A 27,026-nucleotide genomic window follows, 5' to 3' on the forward strand; every position below is an offset into this window, starting at 1 on the left:
GACAAACCTAGAAAAGCACCCGTCCTCTCTGGGGACAGAGGGAGTCCCGACTTTCCCTTCGTCCGGCATTCCCGAGTTGGGTTTTTAAGATAATTTTGTTGTTTCAGACTTCAAATAACATTAAAACACATATTCTGTTTTTAAGTTATTCCTTTTTCAATTCTCTTTCTAGCGTTTGGACAAGGACAAGGAACAGCTTTTGGCTTTGTGCTAGTATGTCTTAAACACCCTCTTGATTATGTGTCAAGCACCTTTTTCTCCAAGCAAAGAGCACATAGGTCACACTACCTAGTTTGACATTAATAACATTGTTTGGTTTTCAAATGTTTATTTCTCATGGTTACCTATTATTTATGGTAAAGAATATTGGGTTTCCATTTATGGGTGAGATAAAAAGATCCCATAGAAGCATATTTAAAATAAATAGTTTGATGGCGAGAAAACCCTTAAGCCAATCTTTTACCTTACGGCAAAGATGGTGAAAGTGGCACAAATTTACTGTAATTTGGAACACATTATGTTAATCAAAAAATCTCTGTCTATAACCTAAAATCTACATTCTTGCATTCCCTGGAGCAGAAGTCAATAGATTCAGGTTTAGGAAGTGGTAGAGAAGCTCTATCTTCACCCCTTCAGGGTCTGCGTCTCAACCTCCATCTTAAAAATGAAGGCTTGGGGTTAAGAAATGGGCACCTACTCCAAGTGGTTGTGAACATTAATTAAATCCTTAAAAATCATTTAAACTATTTTGAGATTCTCATATGTTGAGTATTTTGAATATCTCATACAATTATGTTGATAAGGTGAATTGTTTTCGTCCATGGCTCTGAACGTAACTATTTACCTTTGGTTTCCCTGATGGAGGCGATCCCAGGTAAACTGGTCCTCTGATGCTGACGGTGGAGTTTCCAGGCAAACTTCCCTCCCGGGCCCTCAGTCCATCCACAACCAAGCGCCCCTTTTCTCCATCATGGCCAAACACCACCTTCAGAGTAAGGAAGATACATGAGTTGTATTTTTACCTTTGACAATTGGTGTTGTATTTTATTAAATATTAGTGGCCAAATTAAAAAAAATAGCTTCAAAAGATGTGAGATTTTTTTTCTCCGATTATCACCATCACCATCATTTTGTGAGATTATGTGAAATACTGAACAAACTGAGCTAAAAAGGGGAACTAAACAAAGGTTGTTCAGAAGTGAACTAATCAAAAGATATTATAGAATTGATCTGGAAACTTACACAAAACAGAAACAGTTAAAGGCACAGCCACAGGCAACCCCCTCCATGTAACAAAGGGGCAGGGACAGTTTATACAGTGCTGGGGACGGGGGTGTGTTGGAGTTGTGGCACCCTGGGCAGGCCTCTTGGAGCAGGTGGAACAAGGGCACTTCTCTTCCAACAAGAGGAGGGTTTAAACTCTTTGCTAAAATTTCTGATCCCTGGGGTCCGGTGTGGATTCTGCCATCTCACAGGGTGTGGTGAGACTATTCACTGAGGACACTTCTATTTCTTTTTTTTTTTTTTCTGAGACAGAGTCTTGCTCTGCCACCCAGGCTGGAGTGCAGTGGCACGATCTCAGCTCACTGCAACCTCTGCCTCCCGGGTTCACACCATTTTCCTGCCTCAGCCTCCCGAGTAGCTGAGACTACAGGCGCCCACCACCACGCCCGGCTAATTTTTTGTATTGGGGTTTCACTGTGTTAGCTAGGATGGTCTTGATCACCTGACCTCGTGATCTCCCTGCCTTGACCTCCCAAAGTGACACTTCCATTTCTATGCCAAGCTGTGACCTTTGGCCTCTACTGCCTGCTGACACCTAGGCTTGAAGGTCTGACGGGCCTCTCAACCCTGAGATGTTCACGACAGAAATCCTCATTCTCCCCCAGCTCTGAACTGCTCTCCTCCTGGCCACATCTGCCTCTTCTCCATCTTCATCTCAGTAAATGCCCACTAATGACTCAATTGCTGGCCCCAAATCACAGGACGCTGGACCCTCTCTTCCTCTTACCCTCTACATGTGATCCATCAGCAAGGCCACATGGTTCTACCTTCAGCATGCGTCCGGGCAGTCACTTGTCCCCACTGCCCCACAGCCTCTGCAAGCAAAGGCAATGACAGCCATGTGGGCTCCCTGCTGCTACTCTCGACCCCTGGCAGTCTCTTCAGCTAAAGAATTAAACAATATATGAATCTGTACATGTAAGAGTTGTTTGTTTTTTGTTTTGTTTTTTTTTTGTTTTTTGAGAGTCTCGCTCTGTCACCCAGGCTGGAGTGCAGTGGTGTGATCTTGGCTCACTGCAACCTCCACCTCCTGGATTCAAGCGATTATCCTGCCTCAGCCTCCTGAGTAGCTGGGATTACAGGCACGTGCCACCATGCCCAGCTAATGTTTGTATTTTTAGTAGAGATGGTGTTTCACCATGTTGGTCAGGCTGGTCTCGAACTCCTGACCTTGTGATCAGCCCGCCTCGGCCTCCCAAAATGTTGGGATTACAGGCATGAGCCACCACGCCTGGCCAAGAGTTTTAAGACTCTTTAAAAGCTTTACAGACACTTTCAAATAAAGTCCAAAGCCGGAGCTTGGCCTTCAAAGCTTAAATGATCTGGGCTCTGTCTTCCTCTCTAATTCCATTTCTTATCACTTTGTGTTTTGTTCATTCAGCTAATTCCCACCTCCAGGTCCTTGTTATTTGCTCTTCCCTCTGCCTGGAAGCCCCTCCCCATAGCGTCACGTGACTACCGCCTGCTGTACCAGGGCTTTCTCTACTGCCTTATCTAAAATAGTCTCCCTGCTCTGTCATTTTCTTACTTCGCTCTAGTGTTTTCTCAAAGCACTTGCCAATCTCTGCTATTACATTGAGGAGTGTTTGCTCATGTGTTCCAGGAAGGCAGGTGAATGACTAAGGGAATACAACTTGTCAAGTCACGTACATTTTCTGAAGTCCAGTGGCCTCATTAGAGAAATAAATAGGTCCCTTCTTGCCTTAAATGGTATTTCTTTAAATCTGGAATGGCTTTAAGCAAGAGCTAAGATGCTAGCATCATTCCAGGTCCAGAGAGGGGCCTGGAGGCCTGGAAATTGGTCATCAGGGGGAGAAATGGTCCAGGAGGCAGGAGTGAGAGTAGGCAAGGGGCATGAAGCAGACTGGGGAGGGCTGGAGGGAGTGGAAGAAGCATCAGGAAAGCCCGTCTTGACTTTACTGTCTAGGATGACAGCCATCAACATGTGTGCCGTGGCCTCCAGTACTGAGATGCTGGGCACGCAGCACCTGCAAGCACACAAGCTCTGCCACTCCATGCCCTCATGTCTGGGAAGGATGCTGGGACTCCTATTTTCAGCAACTCCAACAATGCATTCTACACCAACTGGAGGTACTGATGCAGCCCCAGCTCTTACCGTGTGCCACTTCCCATCATTGCATTTCTCCTTGCTTTTGATCCTCAATTTTTTCCCGTCTGTCCCCAGTGCAAAGACCAGACGTCCTTTTGAAAGATAAAGAGCCATAAAGGAGTTCTTAGTGCCCATGTGAAACACCAGTCCTCTGGAGGATGTTGTCTGCACGTCCACAGCAAACTGTGACCTGTGGGGAACACCGGCAATGAAGGGAAATAGAGGTGTTCAGTGTTCCTTTGAATCTCAGAGCTGAGACAAAGGGTGGGGAGCAAACACCCAACCTCCATTTTTCAAATAGATAAGCTAAGGTAGGTACTGATTAAATGACCTATTTCTCTCGGAACTTTAAAAAGCTATTCTATTCCAGCTGCTAACGGTTTTGTTGTATAACTTCCTTACGACATTGGGGAATAACATGGAACTTTTGTGGCAAACATAGCTAGTGGTGTAAGTCCCAGCATGTGGCAAGAAGAAACATGTCTGAATCTTTTATTAAAGTCTACATTTTTAAAAGTTATGGTAAAATACACTAACCTACAATGTGCCATCTTAACCATTTTTAAGTGTACAGTTCAGTACTGTTAAGTACATTCAGATTGTTGTACAATCAATCTGGAAAACTCTTTTCATCTTGCAAAACTGAAACTTGTACCCATGAAACAAGAGGTCCCTAGTCTCGCTTCCCCACAGCCCCTGACAACCAACCACCACTCTACTTTCTCAATGAATTAGACTACTCGAGATACCTCATGTAAGTAGAATTGTACGGGACTTGTCCTTCTGTGACTGGCTTATTCCACTGGGAAGCCTGTACTTTCCAAACCCAATGAATATGCATTCTGTTTTGTGTGTATTCATGGAGAGGGAAGTCGTAGGAGAAGTAGGAGACAACTTGAATAACAAAGATGTGATTTAAGCATCAAAAAAGCATTTCCTTTCTGTTAGACAGATTTAACACAAAGATGAAGAAACACAGACCCACCTTCTCCCACCCACCTCTACATTTCTCAGACCCTAATACCTTCCCTATGAAGGAAGAAGAAGGAGGCAAATATCATGCGGTAAAAGTAGAGTGTGCCAGGCACAGTGGCTCACGCCTGTAATCTCAGCACTTTGGGAAAATCTCAGCACGTTGGGAGGCCAAGGTGGGCGGATCACCTGAGGTCAGGGATTCAAGACCAGCCTGGCCAACATGGGGAAACCCTGACTCTACTAAAAATACAAAAATTAGCCAGGCGTGGTGGTGGGTGCCTGTAATCCCAGCTACTTGGGACGCTGAGGCAGGAGAATCGCTTGAACCCAGGAGGTAGAGGTTGTAGTGAATTGAGATCATGCCACTGCATTCCAGCCTGGGTGACACAGCGACTCTGTCTCAAAAAAAAAAAAAAAAAAAAAAAAAAAGCAGAGTACGTTGTTAGTATTCATTTACATGATGGTTACATGTGCTATGCACATCCAGCTAAGCGAGCTTTACTTTTTATGAAAACTCACACTCATCCATCCACCCACTCATCAAACAAGTACTGAATGAGTGTGGGGGATGCATAAGGTGCAGTGCTGGGTAGTAGGAATGCAACGATGGACGTTTCATTCCTTGAGTGGTTTATGGTGCAGGGGTGCCGTGAGAGGGATGCCTCAAGGTGTGTGTGAAAGGGTCGTGGGAGATGCAGATGTCAATAGGCTGTCTTCAGCCATTCCTGTGGCTAATGTCTAAGCAGACACCAGACAGGAGGCAGGAACTGCATTCATCCCACTCGTAGTGCCATCCCCAGTGCCTATTATGCAGTAGGCACTCAATAAATAGTTACTGAATTGAATTAAATGGTAAATGGAAAATTTGGAGGCAGAAACCAGAAATGGAAGAAACAAATTATACTGTTAATTCTCTTTGCTTTTTAATTCTGTGAGGCTAAGATACACATTTATTCTTCAGATTAGCAAGTTTCCTTGAGGGCAATGTTCTTCAAAATGAAAGAGAAATCTATATTTGTTAAATTAAGCCAACCAGATGGTAACACTGCTCAATATTTCTCCTGGTGTGTCTGTGTGTTAGTGCGGAGGTTTGGAGAACAAGGGGTAGCCAAGTTAAGGAGGATATTAGAACGTGCTGCAGAATAGAATGTACTTTCCATATGTGGGCCTGGTGATCAGACTTGACATTTGCTTTCCAGAACTGTTTCCTAAAGCAACTTTCTTTCATAAAAGACTAACTGACTAACACCCAAAAAAAGGCAGCAGTGGATTTAGATCCCAGTACATGACACTGTAGCGATGACTCTTCATTGCTGGAGGATGGGAGGGTAGGGCAGAGAGCTAAAGAGCATTGTTATACATTCACCAAAGGGGTAAAGCAATGGCACCAGTTCTAAAGGACTGTCAGAACACTGCCAAAATGTAAATCAGAATGAGAACAACAGAATCCTCCAACTCTTTCAACTTTCTGAAAATAACTGATTGCTACAACATTTGGGGCTAAAATATAAGTTGAAAATTATATTTACTGATTGACTTTAAAAAATTTTTACCTTTTAAAATGTTACTTTTTCATTAATGATGTACGGTTTAATGTTGGACGGGAAGGCACAGGGGTGGAATCATCAGAAGTTTGTAACTCACTGCACTGACTGTGTTGAGAGAGAAGCTGCCAGGGAGGGGAGGGCCAAGCTGATGGGGAGGCCACAAGGGGGAGGCCAGAGGCGGGAGGCTGGGGAAAGGGGAGTCCAGGCAGTTTCTTGAAAGAGGGAGGTCCTTGTCATTAAGGTCAACTTGACCAAGAGAGCGGGGATGGGAAGTGGGGCCTCCCCACCAAGAAACAGCCAGGGGAGGGGACAACTGGAGGGACAATCTCCTCTCCTTCTGCCTTAGCTTCTACTAGCACAGTTTTGGAAAATGAGGGACCCCAAGACTTTCCATGGGGCAGCTGGAGACGCGGAGCTGTCCACACAGGCTTTCTCCTTCAGAGCTCGGCATTCAGTCTCTCTCCGGCCTTAACCTCTCTCTGCCTGTGACGCATGCTCACAGCTTACTGGCTGGGCTTCGAGGGCCAGCTTCCTTATAAGCTATGACCTCTCCTCCCTGCAAGAAAAGCATCCTCGAGCTCATTTAACTAACAGGAAAATTGAGGTCCAGAGAGAGGTAGCAATTTGCTAACATGCAAGACAGGCATAGAGGGACAGCTTAGGCTTAGAGAAGTTAAACAGCCTGTGGCAGCCATGAAGTCATGCTCCAAGAGAAGCTGCCGCAGGGAGCAGAGTGGGGCTGCCACGCCCTAGGTCTTTAGTGACACTCGGGGGTATTAGAGCCGGGCCATTTATGGTCAACAATGAGCTCTTCTCAGAGATGATCTCCGCTTGGGGGACTGCAGGCACCTGGCTGAGAGCGTGTTATAGCTGGACTGTGGCCTGAGGCCCTTCCTACCCGGCTCTTCCTCCCTGTGCCCTCCCTTCACAGTGTCTGCAGGCCCACAGCCATCTGCAGGCTCTGCCTGCCCCCGTCCCTGTCCCCTTCTGGTCATCTTTCACAGGCTTCCCCACAATGAACCTCTTGCCCATCTAATCCCATCTTAGTGTCCGCGTCTCAGAGGAGCTGCCCTGGCACATGGCCTGGAGTCACACAGCCAGTAAGTGTGAAGCAGGACTGAAAGCCAGATGCTAGAGCCAGGTCCTTTTAATCCCCGGGCAATTCTGCCTCTGGGAAAGCCATGAAGAAAAGGTCAGCACCTTTCTATCTATGTCTCCTTCAAATCACCTGAAAATGACAAACCTTGTTTTTCTAATTTTTTTCTGACATAATTAATATTTCTGCTCATTCCCTCCTCCCCTAAAGAGATGCAACTTGTTAGCACAAAAAGGCCAAATGTATTCTCTAAAAATGATCTATCTGGCACTGCATCTACCTAAAAAGAATTTTACTTTCACTACAGCATACAAGAAAAGAAAAGTGATTTATCATGGAAATAAACAGCAGCTTTAGAAAAAAAAAATGTCATTCTTATTTTTAGAACAACATCAATTCTAAACCAGAGCGGAGCTGACTGCTTCAGCCTCTGAGCAGTATGCCGTCGTCACGTTTGCCTCCAGCTGTTGGGAAAGCACATGGCAGGCACTCATGCTCCCTGTCCTGTGCAGGCCAGCACCTCTTTGCACAAAAACGGTAGTGCCACCTTCATCAGAGACAGCTGCATGGTGTCATGGCAGTCAGACTTCCCTGCGGTGGAATCGCAGAGTCAGGTTCTGAGTTGGTGCTGGAGCAGGAAAGCTAAATAATACCTGGGTTTCAGCAGCTCCTGAGGAAGCTTGAATAGCAAGTGGCTGGTGGGAATGTCCCCAAACTGGAGGGCTCCATGATTGGCCTGGGTCCTGGGAAGTGGTGAACAGGCATCTTGCCACACCTTCATGCTCCTTGGGGAGGCCACTGGTGTGTCCCGCAACAGCTGCATGGGAAAAGAGCAACACAATGATCAGGGGAAAGAGTGAAGACTGCTTATCTTGCTAAGTACATTGCTTAATTTTCGCCCTTGATCCTAAGCGAGGAATTCAGTAGGGCAATAGAAGGCCTGGGAAACGGCACCATGCAGATGGGAAGTGTCCACTGAGAGCCCTTCCTGCAGGTCACTGACTGGCATGGAGTGGGCAGAACGGAGATCTCCTTCTTTATTTAGCTCTTTAACTTTCCTGAAGCCAGATCCTCGCAATCCCCATCAGCGCCCTAGTGTGGCTTTGATTTGAGAGCATTTTGCCACCAGGAAGGTGTAAGACAGGGCTAGGAGGCAGAGGGCTCATTCTTTTGGGGTAAACAAAGTTTAGGAGAGTCTAAATACCCCCCTTTTCTCTCCCTCTTTCTTTGGGGAGCATGCATGTTATTCTCATCTTACACAAGTCTGGGTTCTTCTCTGACAGCTGCTGCACCTGGGACCAGTGGCTGCCTGGTGCCCCTTTCCACCACTGGGCATCGGAAGAACCGCAGTGTCGTTTGAGGGACCAGCATTTGGCCAGCAGCACCGAGACACCCACAGCCCGCCAGTGAAACATGGAGCTGCAAACCTGCGGCCATCTCCCCTAACAACCATTCACTTGGGCAGCAGGGCAGGTGAAAGGACCAAGATAGCAGGAGAGAGAGAGAAGGGAGGAGACCACATCCTGTCCCCACTTCCATCAGAGTGACTCACGCAGAGAAGTCTGAACTTTTGAATGGGACTGAGTTTTAATGCAGGAAAACAACCATAATAAATGTTAAATGTGACTAGGAAAATTGTTGGAAGTAACTGAGATTCCCCAGCCCTGCTACTCTTTTCTCCACCGCAGAGCTCAGGTTCTGAAACGCCCATGCGCTTTTCCCAGGCGCTCAGAGCTCAGTGGGGATCTCCATCAGTCAAAGCAAAGGGTGGGGATTCACCGTACTAGGGGTTGGTTCGGAAATGAACATGTGACCCCTCCCTCCTGGCCAATGAGCCCTGAGAGGAAGTTGAAGGAGGGGCTTCTGGTAAAGAACTCCATATTAGCACAAAGAGAAGCCCAGGCAGACTTGGTGCTTCTTGTGCTGGACAGCGTGGTGTGGATGCGATTGCCAGAAGCATGCAGGATGGAGCCAAGAGAACCAAGAGGAAGCAGAGCCAGCTCCTGATGGGCCAGGCCTCAAGCCTCACCTACCCCTGCCTGGCTAACTGTGTGAGATTATTCTTATTGTTTAAGTCATTAGTTTTGCAGTGAGTTTTCTGAATCAGCAGCTAAAGGCTTCCCAAAAGATACACATTCCTTCAGGGGCGGGTTTTCTTCCCTGACCCATTTCCTGGATACAGTGCTCAGAATGCAAACTTGAAATCAGTTATTTAAAATGATGCTTGCACATTGCTGAATGGAGACGTTCTGCCGTACCCAACAGAAACTTAAGTGAGTTATTTATATCAGCCAAACCTTGATCCTACTGAGATTAAAACCCAGCCTGGGCTTCTGCCTGGGACTCACACCAGTGGGCCTTGCTCCCTCTCTGGGAGTCTTCTGTGTGTGTCAGCAGCATGAGCATCAAGATGAACAGTTTTGAGAGATAGCCTTTGTCACCAAGTGTCCCTTAGTTCTCTTAATGGCATCATCATACTTTAAGGCATCCAGGCTAAAAATCTTGGTCCACATGGACACCCTGGCCTCTTTCATGCATTTTCTCATGTCCTACTCTTCTTCTGTGTGACATATTTTGTTTCCACTCCTTCCTTTTCATTTCTAATGCCTATGCCCTGAAAGTCAGCCCTCTTTTTTTTTTTTTTTTTGCTTTTGAGATGGAGTCTCACTCTGTTGCCCAGGCTGGAGTGTAGTGGTGTGATCTCAGCTCACTGCAACCTCCACCTCCCGGGTTCAAGTGATTCCTCTGCCTCAGCCTCCCCATTGGCTGGGATTACAGATGCCTGCCACCAAGACTGGCTAATTTTTGTATTTTAAGTAGAGACGGGGTTTCACCATGTTGGCCAGGCGGGTCTTAAACTCCTGACCTCAGGTGATTTGCCTGCCTTGGCCTCCCAAAGTGCCGGGATTACAGGTGTGACCCACTGTGCCCAGCCAGCCCTGACTCATGCCTGGACGATTGCAGTAGCTTGCCAATCTGACTCCATGGCTCTAGAACTTTCCTACACCAAACCATCCCACAGGCTGCAGCCAGCTTAGTAATCTTTAATCTTTTCAACTGCTTACAGGACTCCTTTCAATGATGTTACACTGACCATAGCAAAATGTCCAACTGATGTAGATCATATGACGCTTGCCTGATCTGGCTCCAGGGTGTGATTCCAGTTTACCTCTCTCTAGTCTCCTTTCTCCATCCAATTTCCCACTGTTCACCAGGCTCTCTGGGCCTGTAGAGGCCACATGATGTGGCTTGAAGAGCACATTCTTTGTGCTTAAGTTTGAATCTTGTGCTCTTCTTGTGCTTCTGGGAATTACACCCTCACTACACTGTCCAGCACAAAAAGCATGGATTCTACCCAGGTTTCTCTTTGTGCTACTATGGAATTCTTTATCAGAAGCCCTGCCCTCAACTTCCTCTCAGGGCTCATTGTCCAGGAGGGAGGGGCCACATGTCCATTTCTGAGCCAGACCCTAGGAAGGTGAATCCCCACCCTTCGCTTTGACTGATGGAGATCCCCACGGAGCTCTGAGCGCCTGGGAGAAGAGCACGTTCTTTGTGCTTAAGAGTCTTAAGTTTGAATTCTGACTCTACCATTTACTGACAGGGTGCTTTTTGGCAACTTTTTTTTTTTAACCTCTTAAACACTCCATTTCCTGGCCTGTAAGGTTGGTATTTTATTCTGCTCTCAGAGGAGTGTGTTGAGAAGGGAGAAAGAGAGTGTAAAGTCAGTCTGGTGAGGATGCATGCAGCACGTCTTGCACCAGTGAGTCCCAGCCACATCCTGCCTCCAGCTTTGGGCTTCTGCTCGGGCGGCAACAGTATTCACTCAGCTAAATTCAACCCACACTCCAGACCCAGCTCCTGGGTCACCTCCTCCAGAAGAAGCCTCCTGATTCCCATGGCAGGAAAATTCCTGCCGCACCACTCCTGTAGCATCGTATCCTTTTGTGTAGGTTTTCATTAGTGTGCATAGTAATAATTAGCATTTAATGCATACTTACTATGTGCCAGGCACTTTTCTAAGTGTTTTGTGTTTATTACTTCATTTAATCCTCACATCAACATCATGAGGTATTACCATTATGTGTCTTCATTTACATTGGAGCAAATAGACCCAAAGAGAGGTTGAATAATTGTCCAAGATCACATAGCTAATAAATGGTAAAGCCGGATGCAAACCCAGGAAGTCTGGCCCCAGAGTCCAGTACTTAACCACTAAGCTGTGCTGTATTCTCTCTGCTACTGGGCAGAGACTAATGTCCTGTTTCATCTAAACTGGGGGCTTACGCAAAACAGGCGGAAATGAAATAGTGTATTCGCCAATGTTTTCCACATCAACAGCCCCAGTCCCACCCCATCTGCTGAAGCCCATGCAGAGACTTCTGACAGTCTCCCACCAGATTTCTGCACCTGGGTGTCCTGCAGGTTCCTGTCACTCAATACACCACAAACTCCATTCATTCTCTTTTCCTCCAAATATCTGTCCTTCTCCTGTCTCCATGGAGAGGACATCTCCATCCATCCAATAACCCAGACTGGGTGCCTCAGAATTATTTTAACTCCTGCCTCTCCCTTGTCTTCCCAATTCAATTATTGTCTGAGTCATGTGTATTCTATCTTGTAAATAGATTTGAATCCATTTGCTCTCTCCAGTTCACCATCACTGGGCTAATTTAGTCTCTCAATAACTTTCAGCCTTACAATGAAAAAATGAATATATGACTTCATTTCTGATGGGGCAATTCTAAAGATATTCCCATAATGGGAAAATGACAGCCCTTCTGGATTTATGAAGTATATTTCTTCTTAATAGCATAAAACATGTATTTTATTAGGTATTATCTGTTCATGCTCTCCCAAATCATTGTGCAGTGGGGAAATATTGGTAGAGAAGCAGCATGTGGTTGACATTAAGTGGAAAGTGTGTTGAACAGGAGCACATAGCTCTCAAGAGGCCACGGGCTCCTGGGTTGGAATGCCAATTCCACCTGCCACCTGCGGGAGCTTGGGCTGAATTGCTTACCTTTCTATACTGCAGCATAAGGTTAATGAAAGATTTGGTAAGAAAATCCCCTTGGAGTGCATAGTGCAGTGCCTGGCAGATCCAAGGTGCCCACTGTTATCCATTAACCATATTAATTGTAACCTCAAACCTGGGAAAGTTACATTGCTGACCTTCAGTAGAGCAAGGAGCTCCTTAAGCCCTGATCCTGTGTTCAATTCATCACAGTGTTCTGCTCCTCCAAATAAGGAGTTTCATTTCCTCTCAATCCCTCTCAGTGCCGTACTTCAGAATCACCTGGGGAGCTTCACAAACTACCGATACGCCCACTCCACGAGCATCTGACTTAATTGGGTCGGATGCAGCCTAAGCATTGGGTGTTAAAGCTCCCCAGGTGTTTCTAGTCTGCAGTCAAGGGTACGCCACATTGGCTTTGACAAGGCCCAGATGTATGGGTGTATCTTGTCATAGGAGTTGCATCAGAGCAGAGGGGAAGTCGGTGGGCAGGAAGAGGAGCACGGCCCTTATATTCTATAGAAAAACACAGGACCTGCTGGGGACACAGCAGAAATGTTAAAACAGCAAGACATCAGCTACAGAAATTAAGAAACCTAAGTCACGGTTTTGTTCTGTGAGTGCAAAACTTGCCAACTTTTCATCAAGATGCAAAATAAAAGCTAAAAAGAAAACCACTTTGACATTTTGGTGTGATTCAACTGTTGATAACCCATCAGTCCCATTCATGGATTGGTGATCTCTCACCTCCTTCCCCAATCTCTCCCACACGGCAGGCTCAGGGGAATCCTCCAGGGAGGAGTGAAACCCAGGGTTAGGTTTGGACACTTACCTGATTGATACGGAAAGTCTTGGCCTTGTTAAACCTGGTAGAACCCTGAAGCAACATTAGAAAAGGTGGTTTGTTTAAACTGCAGCCTCCCAGGGACACATCTCTCTTGAGAGAGTTGCTGGCCAAATCTAGGACTTCGGGACTCAGTGATAACCTGGAAAAAGGGCAGAAATGAAAGATGCTGCCAAACTTGGACATGTCGAGGAAGATCCGCTGGTCGAGAGAGCTCATTTCAAAAACTACATGTTTTGGGCATGAAGAGGGGTTGGTTAATGGGTACAAAAATGCAGTTAGATAGAAGGAATATGATCTAGTGTTTGGTAGCACAATAGGGTGACTCAAGTTAACGATGATTTATTGTCTAATTTAAAATAGCTAGAGGAGAAGATTTGGAATGTTCCCAACACAAAGAGCATGACGAATGCTTGAAATGAAGCACATTCCAGTTACCCAGATTTGATCATTACACATTGTAGGCCTGTATCAAAATATCACATGTACCCCACAAATATGTATTAATACAACAGTTATGTATCAATACTTTTTTTTAAATTACACATTCTTATGGTCACGGTTCCTGGGGAAACTTTCCTCTCCTACTTTAATATCACCTCCAGAAGCCAGCGAGGAGCCCAAGAAACTTTTATTGACTCGGGATTGTGGCAGGATTGTGGGAGGGCTGGGATACTATAGTTCTTTCTTTGAAATGGGTGTCACATGGAAATACAAAAGTAAAATATGCACAGAGGGGGAAGATGGGCTCTCGATGATACTGAATGATGGTAAATATAAGGAAACTTCAGAGGTGAGTTTATGGAAGGATTTGTCCGACTATGAGGAGGAAAGTCTTGGACAAATGTGCTTTATCTCACGATTCTTGTCCAAGCCTTATTATGGCAGTAAGCTGTTGCTAACAACCCCTGTGCCTTCCCCATCCCTCCCATTTCCTGCTCCAGTCCCTGAATTAGATGTTCAAGGAAGATGTTTCATCAACCAGGAGGGGAATGAGAACTCTAAGCCTCACCCTGGCCAAGGAGGATGGAGCCTTGATGGGCGGGAGGCTCCCTGTCATGGTAGCCTGAGAATTCCAGCCTGAGGTTCATAGCCAGAACCAGGCCCTCTCCTTACCCCAGAGAAGATTTTGCCTCTTATCTAAAAACAATCATTTTGTATCAAAAGAAAATATGTAAACACGTGCATAGAAGTCCCAAGCGCTACTCTCTATCAATATCACGTTCAACATTGTGGTGATTTGGTTTCCTAGCATAGCACTGGTCCATGCAATTCCTTGGCCCTGAAAACCGTAGAGAGCTGATTAAATCTAAGTGCACAATCTTGATTATAATGCAATAAAATTTCAGTGAATACTTTTCAGGGCCATAATCTGAAGTTAATTTTAATTAGGCCTTTCCCAAGGTTACATGCCAAAGCTGCTCCTCCAAAGGGAGGCCGGGCGCAGGAGTTTTTTGTGGATTTGTTTTTTAATGGATGTATCTGGCCAAAGATGGCATTTTGAAAGACTGTGGCATGTGGGCCTCATGCAGCACACGTTGACAAAGCTGACTTTGTTAACTGGACCAAAGAGATACCCTTCCCATGGGCAGGCCATTCTCATCAGTTACCCACAAAGACAGGATCACCTACCTCTGGACAAAAACATTGCTGATACAACCCTCAAAATTGCTCCCGCCCAGACGCAGAGACTGCTGGGAACTTGAAATGCGATTTAGCCTTTGGTTATTTGTCAGGGGCTGGTCATCGATGAGAAGCCGTAGTCTGAAAGGGAAGAAAAGCAAATCAAGGGTGAGAACTGCTGGATAAAAGGGCCCTTGCCATGTGGCCAACTCACTGTCTATAACTCAGACTCAATATTTGTTATCTAAAATAACTAGCGAAACTAGACTTTATTTAAGAGCATTACAATTTTTTGCATGTATTTTGCACATAACATTTTTATTAAAATGGGTGTATCTTGCCAAAGATGACATTTTGAAAGACTGTGGTATGAGAGCCTCATGTACAGAAAGTACGCAGACTATATGTGTTCAGCTCAACGAATTTTTGCAACAGAAATACACCAACATTACCAGCACCCAGATAAAGAAACAGAACAGAGTAGCAGCATCCCAGGAACCCTGTTGTGCATTCCCTTTAACTCTGTAGCCTCCCTCCCTCTATCCTGAATTCTGATGGAATGGATTAGTTCTTGCCTGTTTTTGAACTTTATATAAAGGAAATTATATGAGATGAACTTTTATGGGTGACTCAATGTTTTCCACATTATGTTTGTGAGGGTCATTCATGTCATGATATACAGTTCTAGATCCTTCTTTCTCATTGCTATATAGCATTCCATTTTGAATACACCACAATTTATCCATCCAACTGATTTATTTTTTAAATTTGATTTATTTACACTTTATTTTATTTTATTTTTCTTAGAGACATGGTTTTACTGTTTCCCAGACTGGTCTCGAACTCTTGACCTCAAGCAACCCTCTTGCCTCAGCCTCCTTAGTTGTTAGGATCACAGACATGAGCCACCATGTGTGGCAATTTATTTTTTTATGAAGAAATTGATATGGAATAAGGAAGAAGGACAAGACTTATTGGTAAAGTATTTTTGGCATCAAGGACAAATATCTTGCAAAAAGACACCAGAAAATTCCATTAAATGAAAGACAGTAAAACTCACTCACAGCTCTGACAGCAGTATTACTCCACTTACCCAGAGTTGTCGCTTATTACAGATACATAGTGCAGCAAACCATCCATATATGTCTGTGGAGATTTCAAAATTGGGCTGCCGCTATCCCTGGTGCTCAATTCAATGTGACCGTCTTCCAGAGTGACCTGCAGGGTGCTTGTCTGAAATCATCATAGAAAATACCCATCAACTAATTTGCATTTAAGGATTATGCCTGTATCCGTACTGAATTTATCATCCAAACCATGTATAAAACAATCAGGATGTTTTGACCCAAATGCTTTGAGTTTGCTTTTTGCTCTAAAGATTATTTTTTGCATATTTGACTCCATGTTTATAAATAGACAAATCTTATGCAAATTATGCCAACACTGATGAATTTGCCAAAAACATTTTTTGGACCTACATTCATTAAGCCGATTTAATTTCTCAATCGACTACACACAACAATTCAACCATTTCTAAATTTTTCTATTTTATCTTCTTATCATTATTATTTGAGACAGAGTCTTGCTGTCTTGCATAGGCTAGAGTACAGTGGCACTCTCCCAGGCTCAAGTGATCCTCCCACCTCAGCCTCCTGAGAAGCTGGGGCCACGGGCGCACACCACCACAGCCAGCTAAGTTTGTAATTTTTTGTAGATACAGGATCTCACTATGTTCCCTAGGTTGGTCTCAGACCCCTGGGCTCAAGAGATACTGCTGGCTTGGCCTCCCAAGGTGCTGGGATTGATTACAGGTGTGAGCCATCATGCCCAGCCTAAATTTTTCTATTTTTATTTTTCTTTTGCTAAGTTATTTCTATCAGGATCAATTCATTGCTAAATAAATTTTACAGCAAAGACTTGATTCCTTAATTTTTAATATAAGAATATTACAATGATTTCTTCTCTTCAGTCATTATAAATTTTTTACTTCCTAGTCATTATTTCTGGGAAGTTCAATTCTCCATGTCAAACTCTGAAGATCTAAATTTTGGCAAGATAATTTGACTCTTCCTGTCAATCATTAATTTTAAAAATGTGCAGTCTCAGCACTTTTCATTTCAATTTTGTTCGTGTTTTTTCTACCAAGTATAATTTCTGCAGTTTTCAACAAGATGTGATTCTTTGGTAAGATTTCAGTCTAAAACAAGTTTTACTGTGTGTGGTTATAGCCATTGTTGATTTTACTTTGTGTTAACTTTTTTTCAATTGGCAATATTCATTATGAATTGCATAAAATAATGCTGACTTATATGTATCTTTAGCTAACCCATTATGAAATTGAGGGCAATGTCCCTATGCTATTTCCAGGATTCCCCCATTGTCCAGGGTGGATCTAATCTTTTGCTAACCTAATTCTTCCCTCTGCTCTCAATCATTTTGTGAATTGTGTACTAAGTGTTCCTACATGTGGCAGAGGAAACAAGTGTCAGGTATCATAAGAGCTAGATCAAAACATCCTGCTTTCATGGAAAAGCCACCCCCACAGTCTAAGTGTCAGCATGTGCTTCTTTAGGGCTCATTTTAAAAGTAAGACCTCAGGGACTGGTGAGCAAGCCACCAAGAGAGGGGCGGCCTTCCTTATATTACAGAGCCCCAGAGTCAGCCACCGTCTATTTTCTTAACAGATACTAGAATTCTGTTGTGCTCTGCAATCCTAAAGAAACAAATTCAGAAATAATCATACTCTACTTCTATTTAAAAATTCCACTCATTCCACAAATATTCATTTCTAAATATTAGATGACTTCTATACCTACATAACCACACTAGCTAAATCCACTTACGTTACAGACGGTACCTCCTTGTGGAAGAGAATTTATGTGGCTCTGTTGTACATGAGGAAAGAGCAAAGGATCTTATTTTCTACAATTCTCCAGGTATAAATATTGTCCAACTAGCTGCTGCTGCAAAAAGGCAGTCTAGAGAGCTGCCTTTTATGCAATCAAAACGCCATCATAGGGACACACTGTGATTTTCCTTCTGAGCTCTGAAACTTTAAGCTACATTATTAACTACAGTAGTTATAATCCACCTTAACTCTTATTATAAAATATACCTGAAAAGAACAAAACTGAGTCTGCGAATACACACAAATGCACCTCTGTAAATTATAATGTTACTTTCTAAACCTGATTTCTTTGAGGACCTACCCCAGAGTGGTGAATAACGTTCATGGTTGAACTATACAATAGCATTTACTGTGTGATGATAGAAAACATGTCCAACTCCACCACGTTCAAAATCTATTGCTTTTTAATATCAAACTTTGAGTCAGGTTCAAATCTTGTCTGATATTAATGCACTATTGCATACCCATGTCTGATGACTTAATAATATGCCACTGGGTTGAAAAGTCTGAAATCCAAATGAGGCCTGGAGGTGGTCAGTAAGCGGTGAGCCCAAATTAGTGAAACTCAATTGTCCTCCTCTGGAGAATGAGGCAGATCGCACAAGCTGAAATGCAAACATGGAATAAATTACTAGCATTGTAATCATTTCTTGGCTGAAATACAGTACTTTACCCGATCTCACTTTACCCAAACCGATTAATGTGATTTATGTAGCCTCAGAAAGAAAGAGAGCTTACTTTGCTGCATGATAAGTCAGCAATCATCTGTAAGTTTTCATGTATATACTTGGCCTTCCTACTTTCCTACAAATTTAATGTGCAAACCTGCAAAGGTTCAGCACCTTGCAAGCACATGGGGAGTGCATATGAGCCAGTTCACTATAACACTGTATGCTACCAGAAAGAAGTCAAAAGTTGCTGTGTTAATGGATACAGAAGGCGGGTTGGCTGAGAAGCACTCCTTCACAAAGTTCTGAACCTTCACTTACCTTCCAGTCTTCCGAGCACTTTTTGGTGACTCCCACAGTATCGTTCAATCTAACGACACCACTGGTTTTCTTCAAATTTTTCATGCAGCCTCGGAAAGCAGGCGTAGAAATGTTAAATCTGATTAGGAACACAAATAAAAGGAAAAGATGGATCATGCCAGGCTCCCATGAAATTAGAGCTGAAACGCTGTGCTCTTTAGTACTTTTCACCCATACACGAGTACGTGTTTTGTTTATCCTTTCTCATGGGATTCCCATAATGCCACTTATTTTATGATGCTGGGAGAACCGACTTCCTTTCTGTGGAAGTTTACATTCTCAGCTTTAAAAATGCAGACAACAATGTTAACAGAAGAATGGCCAGTGACTGCAAAAGGTACAAAGACAGAGAAGATGTACAATATCTAGAACTTCCTGTCCGTCTCCCTGGAGTCACAGCATTGCACGGTGGACAGGACATGTCTTAATAAGTTCATAGATGATATATGATATACATATATATAAATAAAGTAATCAATCATTTATAGGAAGCAGGAACTCTCTAGAAAACTTTTTGCTCTTTTTTTCTGTTCACTGTTAGCCACTGTAAAGTCAGAAGAAACAAAGTGTTACTTTTTGGTTCTATTCAATTATGAAAAATGTAGCTTGATTTAATCAATGCCAAGCTGAAACAATGGAACACATTGTCCAGGTTCATATGCTGCTGTATCTACCACCTCCTACCTGTGGGACCTGGGCAACAGGTTATTGCCAGGATTTAAAAAATTAACGGGCCAGGTGGGGTGGCTCATGCCTGTAATCCCAGCACTTTGGGAGGCCAAGTCAGGTGGATCACTTGAGGTCAGGTGTTAGAGACCAGCCTGGTCAACATGGTGAAACCTTAACTCTACTAAAAACACAAAAATTAGCCGGGCGTGGTGGCAGGCACCTGTAGTCCCAGCTACTCGGGAGCTGAGGTTGGAGAATCACCTGAACCTAGGAGGCGGAGGTTGCAATGAGTCGAGATTATACCACCGTACTCCAGCCTGGGTGACAGAGTGAGACTCTATCTCAAAAAACAAAAACAAAAACAAAAAAAGCAAGTTAACGTACAGCAAGAGCTTGCAGCAGTGCATGGCACCTGGGCGTGAATGTTCAGCAGGGGTTTCTGAGAGGCAAAATTGTGCTGCTGCGGACCAGCCAAATTGCCTGGGTTCAAGTTCTGTCCCTGCTAATTGAACAGGCAACTTCTCTTCTCTGTGCCTCTGTTTCCTCATTTAGACAATGGGAATATGTGAGTCTGTTTCATAGGGTTGTCGTAAGTCTAAGAAAGTTAATATGTGTAACACACTCAAACGTGCTTTATACAGAGTAAGGACTCAACGTGAGATCGTCAAGCTAGTAACTACTCCCATATTACCGTTCTTATATAATGAGAGCAATTTCTAAAGCAGCTCTTTCTAAATGGTCCCATGGCACTTCCCCTTTGATTTGATTTCTGGATCTGTCTGGAGGTGAATGTGCATAAAGCATTCACACACATGAACTAACTGAAGTCCAGGCAAATATTTGTGTTTCTTAAACAAATGATGTCCTAAGAAAACCCAAAGCTGATTTCATTCTAAATCCCTAATGCAGCTTACTTTTCTAAACGGAAAGGTGTCTGCATTCATTTTAATCTAATTCATTAGAAACAATTGAGCTATATGTAATACGCCTAAAATTAAATTTCATTAAAAGGAAAAGAAAGAAACAAATCTTTACTGGCATTACAGTATGAGCCTAATTATTTTATAAAGATGGCCTTTTGCCTCAGAAGAGGAGGAGGGTTCATTTTCATTCCTGGAGCTTGCCTATTTATACATAGTTTTAGGTCCATTCTTCTTTGGGTTTCAACATATCTCTTGGACAACAACATTCCAGATGTCCCTCTCTCCATAGATTATTGGTCAAAGAAAGAAGGTTGCAGGAAAGTAAAATAGTGGGAGAGAAAGGCAGTTAACAGACACAGACCACCTATTTTGCACAAACCTCTAAGAAGACAACTTACAATAACATTTTGAGGGAGGTATTTTCTCTTTTATACTATTTTATTTTATTTTAAGTTCTAGGATACATGTGCAGGAAGGACAGGTTTCCTATCTAACATTTATTGAGCACTGACCATGTGCTGACCTCTGCTAATTCCTTTACACGCTTTGAATCTTCCAACCACCCTAAGAGATAGGCAGCTACTGTGCCCTTATTACAGATGCAGCAATGAGGCATTGAGAGGTTAAGGCCTTGCCTAAGGTCACACAGCTGGTAAGTGGCAGAGCTGGGGTCTGTACTGTCAGTGTGTCACATGGGTTAGTGAGGTTTGAAGCCCCTGCTTTTTATGCTTACAGTTGGTATTCCTGCAGCACTTGGAAGTGATCATGCCTTCTTCTTCTAGAAGAGTTACCCACAGCAGAAGTGTTAAAATGGAAGAGATTTACTTCCACTGTTCCTGGGGGGATTCTTGTTACCTTGGGTTACCTGAGGACCCACAGGTCTACATTTACTCCAGGATGCAGGGTCTGAACATCCTTGCTAGAGGAATGTCATTGCACTGGGGCATGAATTGCTGTGTTAGCGGGTTCCTGCATTGGGGTATTTATGTATACTTTGGGCCAATCTGTCCACAAAATCTTAGCCAGCTCCATGGCTGCTGCAGGCCGACTTCAGGGAGCAAAAAGAACAAAAGGCAGCCCTAACCTCAGTGTTGGGTACTTAGTCGATGTTCAATAGATTCTTGATTGATTTTTACTTTGTGCATCATTTGCATTTTAGTGTTTATTATCACACTCTGTAAACAACGGTGTAGGTCCTCAAGAAAAATGTCCTCATTTGGTGTCAGATCCTCTGGCATTACCAGGGATGATTTGTTCTTCTCCTGGGAAGGAGATGGGATTAACAGAATGATTTCTGATTATGATCAGAAACAAGCCATTCCAAGATCTGGGTCCCCATTCCCAGAAGAAACACTACAGTGAGAGGGGGAAGAAACAAACTACGCACAAAATCCCTTGAGCAAAGCTGAGTTCGTGATTACACCTGCTTGCTTTGCTCCACCTTAAGTTTGAGAACTTTGTCTAAAAGGTCCCTCCATTTATGCCGGCACCAGAACACCTCCCTACTCTGGAAGGGTCGGCTGGTTGCCCCTACAGAGCTTGGCTGTGGATTATCCATGGAACTCCTCTGTGCCCACCCCACCTCCCAGTGACTCATGCCCAGTGGCAGTTTCAGGAATCTCTGGGCCACCAAAGACTTCACCAGAGGGATGAGGCAAGACCCAGAACAGCTGACTATTCCTTAGCATTTTGCTTTTGAGAGACTGAAGGGCCAGTAAAATCTTTTGACTGGCCTCTATCTCCTGCATTTTCCATGTTCCAGTGATTTTAATAAAAAGTCAAAACATAGGCCAGGCATGGTGGCTCACGTCTGTAATCCTAGCACTTTGGGAGGCAGAGGCAAGTGGATCACCTGAGGTCAGGAGTTCGAGACCAGCCAGACCAACATGGCAAAACCCCATCTCTATTAAAATACAAAATTAGCTGGGCATGGTGGCAGGCACCTGTAATCCCAGCTACTTGGGAGGCTGAGGCAGGAGAATTGCTTGAACCCGGGAGGTGGAGGTTGCAGTGAGCTGAGATTACACCGTTGCACTCCAGCCTGGGCAACAAGAGCGACACCCCGTCACAAAAAAAAAAAAAAAAAAAAAAGTCAAAGTATAAACTTATCTAGAAAAAAGGAAGCAGTCCCTTGTTTGGAGGATCCCAAAATAAGTTACTAAGAAAATTCTGGGCCAGGTGCGGTGGCTCACGCCTGTAATCACAGCATTTTGGGAGGCTGAGGTGGGTGGACTGCCTGAGCTCAGGAGTTTGAGACCAGCCTGGCCAACATGGGGAAACTCTGTCTCTGCTAAAAATACAAAAATTAGCCAGGCATGGTAGCGCACACCTGTAATCCCAGCTACTCAGGAGGCCGAGGCAGGAGAATCACTTGAGCTCAGGAGGCCAAGGCTACAATGAGCCAAGATGGCGCCACTGAACTCCAGCCTGGGCGACACAGCAAGACTCTGTCTCAAAAAAAAGAAAGAAAATTCTGGACTGGGCACAGTGGCTCAAGTCTGTAACCCCAGAATTCTGGGGGTGGGAGGATCACTTGAGGCTAGGAGTTTGAGACCAGCCTGGGCAACACAGCAAGACCCCATCTCTACAAAAAATTGTTTTAAAAAAGCAAATTATTTATATGTATCTCTATATCTATATATTTCTTTAATGGATGGAGATGAAAAGGTGAATAAAGGTTGAGTGCTGAATTAACCTAAAGTTTTGCTGAGCCAAAACTAAAACCACCTCTTTTGTGGTTCTACCTACTGCCCTTTTCTAGAAAACCTGGATTGACTGGCATCCACGTCACTGTCTAGGGGCCTTGCGTTAATATCATGCAAACACAAACCACCCACCAGTGGGTTCCTTATTGGCTCAGTTTGAGAATTCCTCCTGGCTCTGGGTAAGCCCACTGGCCTCCGCTACCTCAATGACTACCTGGCCCAGGCTTCATTTACTCTTCTCCAAACTGGCCTCCTTTCCGGAGGCCCAGGCCGTTTTGTGCACCGGCTTGTGGGTATCTCCACCTGGCTGTGTCTCAGGCTCCTGGACTAAGTCTGTCTCAGACTTAACTTGTCACCCCACTCCTCCACTGGTGTGTTCCATCTGCCAAGGGCTTAGCCAAAAGCGAGGCATCATTCTTGACTGCTTTTCCCCTTTATTCCCCAACCCAAGCCATTGTGCAGTGCTGCCCATTCGCCCAGGTTCCTAAATATATTTGGAACCTGATCCCTGTTGCTCACCTGCACAGCCACTCCTTGGGCCAGGTCACCCTCATCACTCACCTCTGTTAATACACTCGGCCTCCAGCCACTCTACCTGCCTCTGCCCTTCCTTCTCTAACCCAGTCTCCGCCCTGCACTAGAGTGAGCTGCTGAAAACCCTAATTTGGTCATGGCCTTTCTCTGCTGAAGTCTCTCCAATGGCTCCTTACTGTGACTTTCAAGGTACTCTGTGGTCAGGCCCCTGCTGCCCACATCAGCCCCATGGGGCATCCCTATCCCACTTCCTGCTGTACTCCAGCTCTTCACAAGTTCATGCTTTCTCTATCCAGCTTTGGTGCTTCACATACACTGACTGCTAGCATCTCTCAGGTCCTAGCTGGTGGTCACTTTCCTGATGGTCCCAACTGAATTAGGTTCCCTCCTAGGTTCTGTCAGCACCCTGAGCTTCCTCCTACACACATCATGTTCTCCTGCAGTGACTGTCTCTCTTCTGCTCTTCTCCAGGCTCCACCCTGCTCGCTGTTGTCTCCTTGGCACCTGTCACTCTGCCTGAGGCCCATTAGGCACTCAGTAAATCCTGTGTAATGAATGAATACGTGGTAACTCTCAAACATACTCAAAAGTACTCGAAAAAGCTGACTACCTTGAACGATTTTATTTTAGTCCATTTCATGGAAATAAAATCAAGATTACTGACAATTCATAACTGGCTATTCATGGCTGAATTGCCTTTTAATATTGATAATATTAAATATTAATATAATCTCACTGGCTCTGAATTTCTTCGTTTGTAAAACTCGGGGGTTACATACCATGATCTGCAAGGCTCCTTCCAGAGCCCAAGGAGTAAAGATGTTCAGCCCCAGGTTCTATTAAAGTGCCCAACTTTCCCATTTGCATTTTTGTCTTTGGAGGCAATCCTGACAACTTTAAAACAAAGATTAGTGCCTGACTATGCAGAATGGACAGATGCCCACATGTATAAGGACTCTAGAAGAAAGAATACCTTGGCATGACACCTTATAAATCACATCTAGTTCCTTCCAACTGATGTGTAAGTTCACAAAAGAGTTAACTAGCTTCAGATCTCGTATAAAAGTCATCATAACCTAATCTTCTGGGAGCACTCTTACTTAGTCGTGAGGCTGCACGAATCCTTCTAGGATATGTTCTGTCCACACACTACTGTCAGCTATTGAAAAGTTTTCCGGGAGGATACAAATGAACAAAATGGTTATTTTTAAGTGCATTCCAAAATGGTGGGATTTTTGTTTTCCATTCAGATAAAGCTTTACTGCCTTTCACATTAATTCATTCATGTGTTCATTCATCCAAGAAACAGTTATGTACCAATTCCATGCTCGATAGCACGCAAGGAGCAGGTGATGCAGAAGTGAAGGAGACATACTGTCTCACATTCTTCCAGAGACTTCCTGAAGGTGGAAACCTCAGCTTTCAGTTCCCCGGGAATGTCTATCAGGCCTTGGGATGCCCACGCTCTCCTATACAGCCTTCAAGGGCCCAGGGCCACAGCCTCTGTTCTCCTTGTCGCCAGCATTGTCAACCCTACTATATTCTTTGTGGTCTCTCCCCTCCCAAGAATGACGATGGACACACAGTTCCCCCACCTTCCTTCTTTCCACTGCCCAGTCTCATTATTCAGGATTTAAATCTGTTTTACTCTGTTGACTATACTGTTAATACAGAAAAGTTAACTTTTTGCGTTTGTTTGTTGGTGAAATTTAAAAAAGTAGACCAGATTTTTTTTGGTCACAATCATAACCACTAACAGAGGCAATCTGGTTTTAAAAAAATCATCTTACCTTTCCCTGATTGCAATTGGAATTCCTCCCAGATAATATGTGCTGAAATCAAATACTTCACCATCAATTATAGTGTTTTGAAAGTCCACATTTATCCACATACGCTTTTGGACTTTTCCAATTTTGATCTGAATCTGAAATAAATGAGAGATGAATCAGCAAGCTAGGGAAAATAAGAGAATCCTATTCACAGGGGTTCAGAACTATCATGTTTTTATTTATCTTCCCCCAGATTCATTTATATACATAGTAGGAAGGCTCTGAGCAGTAGCATTTTTGGATAAAAATATGATACTAAAACATTTTAATAGAAACGTTTGCATTTGAAGTTAACCGTATTTTATAGATGTCATGTATATGTTATACATTTCAGGCCAAAATGTGCAAATTTTAAAAGGATATATCCCTCCGTTAACATCCATAAGTTTATCTGGTAATAGGAAGGGTTTTATTTATTTATTTGGGGCACTGACTTAATTTTAAAGGACTAAGGACACTTAACAATTCAAGTAAACAGACTCAAAGGGTGTACCGAATGGTCTCTGCCGTTGTTTATGGCGTCTCCAACTCCTCTCTCTTTTGGTGGCTCTGAATTCAGTTTGTATCTCACCATGAGCTTGCCATCTTCTATATTTAGAGATATGAAGCGATCCTAGGACAGGGGAATAATGCAGATTACCAGAAGCCTTGGCTGAAGAAGAGACAGAGCATTGAAACTCGAGTTATTCTCACGAAAACCCCTGCTCTCAGCTTCAGCTGCTGCCTTAGTGAAAAGGGATAATGGTGCTGCAACTGCCACCTCACAGGATGGGGTGATGGTTCGATATTGTAAGTCACGTTAAATGTCATGCACAGTGGTTGACACACAGGACGGACACAATAAATGCTAGCTATGATCATGATTTTGTTTTGTGTGATCCATAACTGGCATGTAAAGATGGAGACTGAAAAGATACAGATAATTAATATTATTTGAAAATATGAGTGCCTTTTAGAGAGAGGTGTGGTCTTACACAACCTCAGATACCTTCCACCATCTGTTTTCTCACTGATTATGTCTCTGTCTCGTTTGTTGGTTTATCCCCTTCTACCTTCCATGTCAGTGTCGGGGATCCTACCCAGGATTCCTTCCTCCCCCACACCACTCCATTCCCTTGACAATCACAGGCTGTCAGCTGTCCTGTAGCTCCAATCCAGGTGTACTCATGGGCTCCAAATTGTTCTCCCCAGCCTAGACCTGTCTCAGGGCCAGGTCTGCACACGTGATTTCCTTGTTGTTATTGCTTTGCTTGCATGACTCACAGAGACCTCAAATTGAGAATATCTCACACAGAACGTACGACCTACATGCCTCCCACAGGCTGCCAAGCCTGCCTCTCCTTCCTTTACACCGGGTGCATGCGCTACCCCCCCCCCCCCAGCCTGCCCCCGGCACGCACGTGTGCAACGCACACACACACATCACCTTGCTGAGCAAGCCACAAACCTAGGAGTCATTTTTTTTCTCACCCCTTTATCAGAACCTAAGAATCATTCTTGAACCTTCCCTCTCTCGCATCCAACATAATCTCATGAATTCTCCATTCTTAACTCTCTCTTTATGTCATCCAACCTAGTCTCAGCCACAACATCTTTAGCCAGTCCCTGCAGCAACAACCCACTGGTCTCCCTGTGTCCCCCCGCAAGTCCATTCCCCTCTACAGCCAGAGTAGTCTTTGAAAATGCCAGTGGCAGCCTGTGACTCTCCTCGGCTGTCAGGATGAAGCCCTGACCCCTGCCAGATGCTGTGTGGCATCTGCCTCTCTCTCAGCACTGCCTCTGGCTCTCCAGCCCCGCAGACACTGTTCCACTGAGTGCTCCCTGACCTTCCAACTCCCAGGCCTTCTTCATGCCTCTCCCTCTGCCTGATCCCCCGTCTGCCCTATCCCCAGGTCCCGTTCAAATGCTGTCTTCTACTGGTCCTCCTGATCTCA

At 44.2% G+C, this 27,026-nt stretch overlaps 1 protein-coding gene across 4 annotated transcripts in view; it reads right to left on the reverse strand.

Annotated features, from left to right (window-relative positions):
* Positions 1 to 27,026, reverse strand: part of LAMA3 (laminin subunit alpha 3) — a 283,212-nt gene that overhangs the window by 12,455 nt on the left and 243,731 nt on the right. For all 4 annotated transcript variants that reach the window (XM_007974442.3, XM_073006417.1, XM_007974441.3 and 1 more), the window contains 10 exons: positions 25,586 to 25,705; positions 25,054 to 25,187; positions 18,394 to 18,511; positions 17,869 to 18,009; positions 15,590 to 15,729; positions 14,506 to 14,637; positions 12,862 to 13,015; positions 7,666 to 7,829; positions 3,401 to 3,584; positions 845 to 985 (listed from right to left, as the gene is read on the reverse strand). In XM_007974442.3, the coding sequence (XP_007972633.3) occupies positions 845 to 985; positions 3,401 to 3,584; positions 7,666 to 7,829; positions 12,862 to 13,015; positions 14,506 to 14,637; positions 15,590 to 15,729; positions 17,869 to 18,009; positions 18,394 to 18,511; positions 25,054 to 25,187; positions 25,586 to 25,705 (1,428 nt within the window). The remainder of the gene's footprint in view (positions 1 to 844; positions 986 to 3,400; positions 3,585 to 7,665; positions 7,830 to 12,861; positions 13,016 to 14,505; positions 14,638 to 15,589; positions 15,730 to 17,868; positions 18,010 to 18,393; positions 18,512 to 25,053; positions 25,188 to 25,585; positions 25,706 to 27,026) is intronic.

The sequence above is a fragment of the Chlorocebus sabaeus genome, chromosome 18 (assembly GCF_047675955.1).
Source record: "Chlorocebus sabaeus isolate Y175 chromosome 18, mChlSab1.0.hap1, whole genome shotgun sequence".
In the NCBI taxonomy this organism is placed as follows: Eukaryota; Metazoa; Chordata; class Mammalia; order Primates; family Cercopithecidae; genus Chlorocebus; species Chlorocebus sabaeus.